Source organism: Hemicordylus capensis, chromosome 1 (assembly GCF_027244095.1).
Source record: "Hemicordylus capensis ecotype Gifberg chromosome 1, rHemCap1.1.pri, whole genome shotgun sequence".
Taxonomy (NCBI): Eukaryota; Metazoa; Chordata; class Lepidosauria; order Squamata; family Cordylidae; genus Hemicordylus; species Hemicordylus capensis.
The window spans coordinates 157473610-157483573 of NC_069657.1; the positions used below are offsets into that span (position 1 = coordinate 157473610).

At 40.7% G+C, this 9964-nt stretch overlaps 1 protein-coding gene across 6 annotated transcripts in view; it reads left to right on the top strand.

The window, feature by feature from the left end:
* The window catches only part of RALB (RAS like proto-oncogene B), a 28453-nt gene extending 20503 nt beyond the window's left edge, over positions 1-7950 (top strand). For all 6 annotated transcript variants that reach the window (XM_053276454.1, XM_053276447.1, XM_053276489.1 and 3 more), the window contains one exon: positions 625-7950. In XM_053276454.1, the coding sequence (XP_053132429.1) occupies positions 625-747 (123 nt within the window). In that variant the 3' untranslated portion in view covers positions 748-7950. The remainder of the gene's footprint in view (positions 1-624) is intronic.
* Positions 7951-9964: the final 2014 nt, after the last annotated feature.

Genomic DNA, 9964 nt, shown 5'->3' on the forward strand with positions numbered 1-9964 from the left:
ACATAAAGAATTGGTAATTTGCTAAACACTTGCCAAAGATGGGCTTTCCAGTTTTTTAATGACTGCTTGCTCATCACCAAAACTTCTGAAATAGTTTATGATGTAATACTTCAGGATGATGTGTACTTCAAATTTTTCCATCTGATAGCTCTTGGTAATGGATCTACCGACTGTATACAGTTTTCCTCTGTCACTTTTTATCACTTTACTCTTGTTTGAGAATCTTTTGAGTGAACCTCGTCGCAAGTAACTTAATAGTATTGAATTGCTATATGTCTGAGTTCTTCATTTTTAAATAAGAGTACCAAAGTTTAACACTGGTACATGTATAGACTCTGCCTCCAACTAACTTATCATTAGTCCCTTGGAAACCTTTCCTGTTCAATTTTTCTAGAGCCTTAGACACTGTGAATGCTACATTAAGCTCCAAACTTTATGTAACAAACTAGAATTTAAGAGAGTTGATTTACTAGTTGCTAAAATTATCTTCATTATGGAAAAACCCTGCAATAGCGTTGAGAATCTGTTGGATATCTTGTTTAGTTGCAGCAGTGTGAAGGTCTATTTCTCTGTATTACATGCCCATTACAAATCTTTCTATTGATACCAGTTTCTCATTTCTAGGTATTCTTTGATCTGATGAGAGAGATTAAAGCCAAGAAGATGTCAGAAAACAAAAACAAAGACAAGAATGGCAAGCCAAGCAGAAAGAACTCTGGTTTTAAAGGGAGATGTTGCTTATTGTGACCTTTAGGAACTATACATGTAGGCTGTGGAACTAACAAGACATTTACTACTAAAGGTAGAGGACTGGATTTATGAAAGGAAAGCTGGATCCAATAAGTTTTCCCAATCATGCAATAGCATTTTTGAAAATGCAAAATTTGGCTTAAGAATTGGTTAGAGGTCGTCAAATCCCTATATACTGAAATGGATGATTCTTGAAAGCAACTATCGGGGCTAAAAAAATTTGCCAGCACATGTTGTTTGGGCCATCTGCTCTTGACCTGATAGTGGCATGGTCACTCTGAAATCTCCTGATATTGCTCCTAAAGTTGACACTCCCTCTACAAAGTGGCTAGTTCTTGTTCAAGTTCAACCAAAGTTTTCTGCCTTTCCTACCTGGCTTCAGTTTTGGTGCTTCTATGAAGGTCTAGGCCTTTAGCCATTGTTTTAAAAAGGGAAAATTAAACACATTGAGATGTCTGAAATTTGCACACAACTATATAAAGATTCTGTCAAATCACTATTTTTGCCAACAGACTGGATGGATGCTATCAGGATTTTATCATTCAAAAGCAAGGACCCAACAGTGTGTGTGTTTCTGAATCATCGCTGCAGTATTCTTGAATTGAGCCTGTAATCTGTATTCTGTCAAGTTTAAGTTCCAGCTTGTTCTCCATTTTTAGTTCAACACTTTATTGGGGTAAACAAATTTAGACTAGGTATTTTTTTTATTTGGTGGTGTTCCTAGTTTATCACATTGAGTGTGACTCCAATCTACCTGCCAAATAATAGACTTCTTTTCCAAATCTTGCAAATTCTGTTTCTGGCATTACAGTATTTTGTATTCATGTACTGGAGCTGTAGAAATTGCTATATTCTTCCTCTGTATACTTCTTAAAAATGAGGGCCCATACTGTCAGATCTAGTGAGTTTGAGTCAATCTCATTTAAAATGGAAGGGTGATTTGTCTATTAAGAGGACAGTACACCTTTAACTTTCTGTACGCTTTCAAGTCAAATGAATTTTAATTATGCAAATGTAAGGGTTTTGTCCAGGAAGTATTTCTGGTGGATTGTGTCAGTGTTTCCTCTCTGTCATGAGCTACTGCTGTTGTGTATCATAATGTCAAGATTTGAAGATGCATTCCTGAACACTTGCTACAATTTTGCTGGAAGTTTTGAGGACGACAGAATTAAAATAATGAAGGTGGGCAGTCTTTTCATGTATTTATAATGTATCCTTCTTTTAAAAAGACATTTGAGTTAATTATGTGTAGTTGCCAAAAAGCCTGACCCTTATTGCTGTTGCACAGGTTGTACTAATTCTGCTGCTGAATTTTTATACAGTTACGCAATGAATCCTGGAAAAATGGTCTGTATTATAAAGGCAGCGAAATATACGCTCTAAAAAGTAGCCTTCTTTGGTTTTGTCACTCCTTTTATTAATGGTTTGGGTGAAAAGGGGTTATGAAGGTATGCAGTTGCATTTTTGCAATAGTTATGACACACTAAATCAACAGAGGAAATGTTGTGTTCTTGTGGTGGTGCATAGACTAGATGACCTCTGCTGATTGTTCCACAAAATAAATCCAGATTTGTGTCCTTTAGGAGCTCATGCAAGGAAGTTCCATCCTTTGAAAACTTTACTTTCTCCTCTCAGTAGGCAGCAGGATATTCAGTGTTGCATTAGGCTCTGCCACCAGGGATTAAGAAGGTAGATCTAAAAGCTGCCTACCACTAGTTTGTAGTTGGTCTTCTTGCCTGTGATGAGCAAGCAGGGGTGGGGGGCGGTACAAGTGAAGGCAGAAAAGATTTCAGCCCCCACATCCAAAGAAGCACTTACTACAATATTGGGCTGGCTGGAAAGGGCTTGGTAGACCACAATCTAGGTATGCACCATGAAGAACTGTCAGGAATACTTTTCCTCTCCCTGTTTCAAGACAGAAGCCAAATGAGTTATGGTTAATCCATTCCATTAGAATGGTTATCCTCAAGTTCTCTTGTTCATCTGATTAGTTTGTTCACTTGAGCAATCCAGAAAAACATGCCAGAATCTCAGAGGCCATCCTATCATGGAGATGAGGGTCTTTGAACTTGTATTAGGTACGAGTGGTTTTCTGGGATGTCTTTATTTTTTACACTCCTGAAGAAATGCCAGGGCAGCTTTGGACCTGAAGCATGAACCAGTTCTTAGGGGAGGTTACCTTCAGAATGGTTCTGTTGTGTTCCATTCCATACCAACTAACTTGAGCCAGCCAACCTTGCTAGCATCTATTAATAAACCTCTGTGAAATGCTGTATCTTTTTTAATGTGATTCCCAGAGGTCCAGTATTATTATTTATTAACACAGTCAGACAGGTGTTATTGACTGGTTTGTTTTATCCAGACATCGAGTCCTTCCCAAGGACCTGGGATGCCAGAATTTTATTGTCAATTGTTATAGATATCGTCGCAGAATATAGGCTGTTCCCAGTAAAGCTGCTTTTTGTAATTGGCTGATGGTGATTTCTGTGGCCCCTATGGTGTTGAGGTGCTCTTCAAGGTCTTTTGGAACTGCACCCAGGGCACCAATTACCACTGGGATTATTTTGGTCTTTTTCTGCCACAGCCTTTGCATTTCCATTTGTAGATCTTTGTATTTGGTGATTTTTTCTATTTCTTTTTCTTCTATTCTGCTATCCCCTGGTATTGCTATGTCGATTATTTTGACTTGTTTTTCTTTCTTATCGACTACAGTTATATCTGGTGTATTGTGTGGCAGATGTTTGTCTGTTTGTAGTCGGAAGTCCCATAATATTTTTACATCTTCATTTTCTACCACTTTTTCAATGTTATGGTCCCACCAATTTTTGGCTACAGGTAGCTTGTATTTTTTGCAGATGTTCCAGTATATCATCCCTGCTACCTTGTCATGCCTTTGTTTGTAGTCAGTCTGTGCGATCTTCTTACAACAGCTGATTAGGTGGTCCACGGTTTCATCTGCTTCTTTACAAAGGCGGCACTTGCTGTTTGTGGTTGATTTTTTGACTTTTGCTCTTATTGCATTTGTTCTTAGTGCCTGTTCTTGTGCAGCCAGTATTAAGCCCTCTGTTTCTTTCTTCAAGTAGCCATTCTTAAGCCATTGCCAGGTCTTGATGATGTCTGATTTTCCACTTTCATTGTGCAAATATTGACCATGCAGGGGCTTATTTCTCCATTTTTCTGCTCGGTTCTTGACTTGTTCTTTCTTGTAGGCCTGCTTTGTTTCATTGGTGTTGAATAGTTTCTTGTTATTGACCATCTGAAGTGCATCTTCTTCACTGTCCTTGATATATTCTTCACGGCCTCTTTTCTCCTCCTCTACTGTTTGATGGACTTGCAGCATTCCTCTTCCACCTGAGCTGCGAGGGAGGTATAGCCTATCGACATCACTGCGGGGGTGCAGAGCATGATTGATGGTCATGATTTTCCTGGTCTTACGATCTAGCGTCTCTAGCTCTGCCTGGGTCCAGTCTATTATTCCTGCAGTGTATCTGATAACAGGTATAGCCCAGGTGTTTATGGCTTGTATGGTGTTCCCGCCATTGAGTTTGGACTTGAGGATTTTTCTAACTCTCCTGATGTATTCACTTCCAATTTTTCTTTTAACTTCAGTGTGTGCGATGTTATCAGCCAGGAGAATGCCCAAGTATTTGTAAGGTTCTTTCTCTTCCAGGTTCTTGATGTTGCTTCCATTGGGCAGTTCTATTCCTTCTGTTTTTGTTATTTTCCCTCTGCTCATTGTTAATGCAGCACACTTGTCTAGTCCAAACTCCATTGCTATATCGCTACTGAATATACGGACAGTGTTTAGCAGTGATTCGATTTCTGACTGGGACTTTCCATACAACTTCAGATCGTCCATGTACAGCAGATGGTTGATTTGACTTGATGTTTTAGATGTTTGGAATCCGAGGCCTGTTTTGTTTAGTATTTGTGAAAGTGGGGTCATGGCGATTACAAACAACAGAGGGGATAGTGAGTCCCCTTGGAAAATGCCTCTTCTAATGCTAACCTGTCCAAGTGTCTCGCCATTGATTGTAAACTGTGTACTCCACATGCTCATTGCTTTTTTTAAATAAATATCTGAATGTTTTTTCTGACACCAGTTGTTTCTAAACAGTTTAGTATCCATGTGTGAGGCAATGAATCAAAGGCTTTCTTGTAGTCAATCCATGCAACACTTAGATTGGTTTTTCTTCTCTTGCAATTTTCTAAAATCATTTTGTCAATCAGCAGCTGGTCTTTTGTGCCTCTGGTGTTCGGGCAATTTCCTTTCTGTTCAACTGGAAGCTGTTAGTTAATAAGTGTTGCATCACTTCATCTGCTATTATTCCAGTTAATAATTTGAACATGGTTGGCAGACAGGTTATCAGTGTATAATTACTTGGAACTTCACCTTTTGCTGGGTCTTTCATGATGAGATGAGTTTTCTCGTTGTTGTTGTTGTTTTGGTTTCTATACCGCCCTTCCAAAGATGCCTCAGGGCAGTTTACACAGAGAAATAACAAATAAGATGGATCCCTGTCCCCAAAGGGCTCACAATCTAAAAAGAAACATGAGATACACACCAGCAACAGTCACTGGAGGTACTGTGCTGGGGGTGGATAGGGCCAGTTACTCTCCCCCTGCTAAATAAAGAGAATCACCATGTTAAAATGTGCCTCTTTGCCAAGTTATATTTGGGAAACATATTGGGGAACATTTTATGGGAAATGACCCCTTTTGAAAACACACCTGTGTATCTCCAGTCTTGAAAGCACTGCACTGGCTGCCAGTCTGTTTCCAGGCACAATTCAAAGTGCCTAAATGGCTTGGGGCCCCAGATACCTTTAAAGCTGTAAATGGCTTGGGTCCTGGGTACCTTAGGGACTGTCTGCTCCCAAATGAATCTACCTACCTGGCTAGATTGGCTGGTAAATCTCTGTTCCACATGCCAACACCTGCTGAGGCCCATATGTCAAGGGATAGGGCCTTCTAAGTTGTTGCCCCTGCTGCAAAACTATCTTGGTTGAGACCCACATGACCTTTAGGAGGAAAGTGAAGACTGCCCTTCTTATCCAGGCTTTTGGCCAATAAACTGTCCTTTGCTCTGTATTCATTCTGTTTTTATTTTTATTTTAAAAAATCTTGTTAACTAGCCTGGGGTCTTAGGATGAAGGTTGGTATATATTGGTGTGAGCCCCATTTACAAGTATGCAGAAACTTATGTAAATATGCACAAATGCATATTCAATGAACATATGTGAATAAGCACAAATGTAAACTTCCCCACCTAAACTGTTACTAACTCTGAAGGGCTGATGGTAACAGAGTGTAAAACAAAATCATTATTTTGTATTTGGTACGAAACACAGATGGGAAGTCTCTTGTTGCTTTAACCATGGATGAAGGCTGCTAATCCAGTTTATATGTAGGTTTCCTTTTTAAATAAATGGGGTTTGTGTGCCAAAAAATGTAATTTTGCATACAAAGAGAATGTAATCCCTTACTGTACAAGAAAAACATCTGGAATTCTCCATATTAAAAGGTTTGCCCAGTCCCCTATGTTAACAGGTCCTTAGATAAGTTACAAAAATGATTGTTCTCCTTGGACAATCTTTTTTTGTTGTTTTTAAAACCGAAACCCTTTATCATGACTGACACATCATATGAAAGCCTTAAAAAAAATTTTTTTTAACTTTGCCCCCGGTGCCCTCTTCACTCAGTTTCTAGATGTGCTCCTATATCCCCATCTTAACCTGAAAAGGCCTCTCTGTACTGCTCTAATGTTGCATATATACTGCTTCCACTCACTGCTTGATGTACTTGCACCAGTGGCTTTGTTGGCCCTTTGCTGGGAAAGAAGACAGAGCTAGCGGATCTTTCAATCAGGCTTATAGTTTCACGAGTTTTTGTTTTCGTCTTCCTGATCTCATGCTTGCAGAAACAGGATTGTAAAGCCTAGTGCAAGTACATAGTAATGGATTGTCTGGATAAGCTCTGTCTGCTGGCTGGCAAAATGCATACAACTTATTCTGAGTGCCAGGTCTGGATTTTGTGTGTGTGTGTGTGTGTGTGTGTGTGTGTAGCCCTCATTTGCAGTTCTGCCAATTGATTCGGTTTTGGGATTAGAAGTAAAACTTAAGCTCTATTATGTTCAACACTTACACAGTCTCTCTACAGTGTACACAGATACAGTTCACATGTTATGTTGAATGCAGGTAGAGCATTATACTTCCTATCACACAGGTCCCTGCATTTGAAGGACCTGTACTGTGATTCACTTTCAGAATGTATGCAAATACAGCACTAGTACCCCTAGGACTACTTGAAGGGCTCCCAGGGGTACTCAGAACCATCTTGCCTTTGCATGCTACAGCTTTGCTATTTGTTCACCATCTGAAGATCACCACCTTGAAGCTGATATGTCCACTGCAGAAGGGCAGGAAGGAGGGTGAAGTCCCTCCTCCTCGGTTCCTGGTTGTTTAGCTGGGGCCGATCTTACCTATGGGCAAAGTGGGCAGCATTCACCTTAAACTTCTCAGTGAGCCATGTTGTGTTTGCCTACTGCCCCCCGTGGTTGTTCCCTGGTGCTCTTGCCTGCAACCTGCTCTGCTTCAAGAGTTGTGAGGTGCGTGACAGTAGCACCAATCTCAAAGAACAAATGAAAAGTCCCACATGTGTTAAAATGTTGGTAAGGCAGGAGCCAATAAGCATTCTCAATTTTGTTTTGCAAAGTGGATGGCCCTAGGACCACCCTACAAATCATTCGGAGAGGGACTAGGCTAATTGACTCCTCAGAAAGTGGGGAAGTCTTTTACTTTTAGCTCTTCTCTCAGGCCTGTTTTAAGGTCCTCCCTTCAGCTGTGTTGGAGGGCAGATTTGAGGGATCCCCTTGGAAGAACGTTTGTGCCCATGTGGAGCTGCTGAAGTGGAAACACTAACACATATTTTGTTTAACTGCCCTTTCTATGATATTGCCCATTCCCTATCAAAAGAAACATTTGGATAGGTCTGAGGAACACTTTATTGTTTGTTTTTTAGGAGATGGGCATGAAGAAGTTACTCACAGGATTGCTTGTTTTTGTTCGGAGACATGTAAAATAAGGTGTCTGCAAAGTGTTTTTTCAATTTTTACTTATGTTATTGTATTATACTGTATTGCTTTGCTGTAGTGTTTATTTGGTCATTGACCGTAAATAAATGAATTTTTGCTTTTAGCTACTCAGAAGAATCCAATCTGCATTTTGGTTAGAGAGCAGGTAGTCTGGCTGTTGATAAGTCTGATCTTTTGGAGGGGAGGAATTTATTATTTATTTATTCAATTTCTATGCCGCCCTTCCAAAAATGGCTCAGGATGGTTTACACAGAGAAATAATACATAAATAAGATGGATCCTTGTCCCCAAAGGGCTCACAATCTAAAAAGAAAAATAATATGGACACCAGCAACCGTCACTGGAGAAACTCTGCTGGGGGTGGATAGGGCCAGTTGGTGCCTCTTTGCCAAGTTAGCCGGGGATGCAACTTCTGCTTTCTCTCCCTTGCTCTATGATCTGTATGCAAAGCATTATGGCCCATTCCCAAAATGGCATGCCATAAAACATTGGAAAGAACAGCAAACTATAAGACTGGACTAATTAGATTAGAAACTGGCTGAAAGAGCCAGGAAGTTCTTTTATGGCATATGCATGGATTTCTGAGTCCAAACTGCTTTTCAGATAACGGCAGAAGTGGCTTTCCATGTGGCTGTGGTGTAAAGAAGAAATGGATTCTTTTGGAAGGAAAATAATTTTTAAAATGTATTTGCTATGGAGATAGCTAACCAAGATTTTTCTCTGGATTGTGACTAGTACCTGTAACATTAACATGTCCACTGGGGGTTATGATTCATTGGGCAAGAATTAAGGAAGTGATCTCTATTAAAAACAACTGTTACTTGCTAGGATGGACACCCAGGCAAAGTGGTGGGCACCCAAGGTGGCTGGAGTGGCACCCAGCTGTTCAACAGGCATGCAGTAGGGAGAGGGTGTCCCCATGCATCTTTGTTTTCCATGGTGTCCTATAAGTTACAGGAGATGGTTCATAGCTGCAGCAAGCATCATTGAAAAACCTGTGGTTTTTCTGTTTATGTATGCATTTTTTCTGTGCTTGTCAGTGACCATAATAAAGATTAATATTAAGGTTTATTCATAAATAAAATGATTTATTAAGGTCAGTGACCTGTACTGAAGTTTGAAATAAGCAGGCAGAGCTGCCCTTGTAACTTCAGAAAGCATTTGTTCTCCACTTACATAGCTGTTCTCTACTTTACCTGTGGCTTATATTGATTTATTGACCTTTGCATATATAGCCTGTGCTTCCTCCAAGAAGCCCAGAGTGGTGCACATGGTTAGACTTATCCTCCCAACAGCCCTATGAGGTAGGTTATGCTGAGAGATAAGTGTCCCAGAGTCACCCAGTGAGTTTCATGGCTGAATGGGGATTTGAACTTGGATTTCCCCAGGCTAGTCCAGCACACTAACCACTGTATGACTCTGGCTCAGAGTTCTTTCTTGTTGTTAGTAGCATTCATTTTTGAATAATCAGGCAGACAGAGCTGCCCTGGTGACTTCAGAATGCATTTGTTCTCCACAGAAGCAGCCTTTTGTAGCTGGTCTGTGCTTTACTTGTGGCTTGTACAGTTCTTTCCCTGTGTGCTTGTGTTTTGATCATGCAGTGTTGGATACAAATCTATACACTATTGTGGTCCAGCACTATAAAGCAACTGATTCTTTCCATATTTCTCTGTATCTCTTCTGATGAGCAATTGAAATCTGTGTGTGTGTTGATCCTACATACACTGATTAAAGGGGTACAAAATCTGGACTTTGCCAGTTATTGCTCTGCCTCCGCAGCTGCCAACAATTGGGTCCACCTCTCACTACCTGTGGCTCCATGAATCACCTGCCCTGCCTTGTGCACCCCCCCCCCCCGCCCCGGCAGTCCTAGGAACCACCAGCCAGCCACTGAGCTCAGCATACCCCTCCCCTCAGCCTGACTGTCAGGCTTTAGAAAATTATCACTGGGTACTCTCATTGAAATTTAATGCTCCCATTAAGATCAGTGGGTGTATTCTTGACTGGCCTGTCTCAGATGTGGCTTGATCTCTCTCTCTCTCTCTCTCTCTCTCTCTCTCTCTCTCTCTCTCTCTCTCTCTCTCTCTCTCTCTCTCTCTCTCTCTCTCAGTCTTTGTGGGG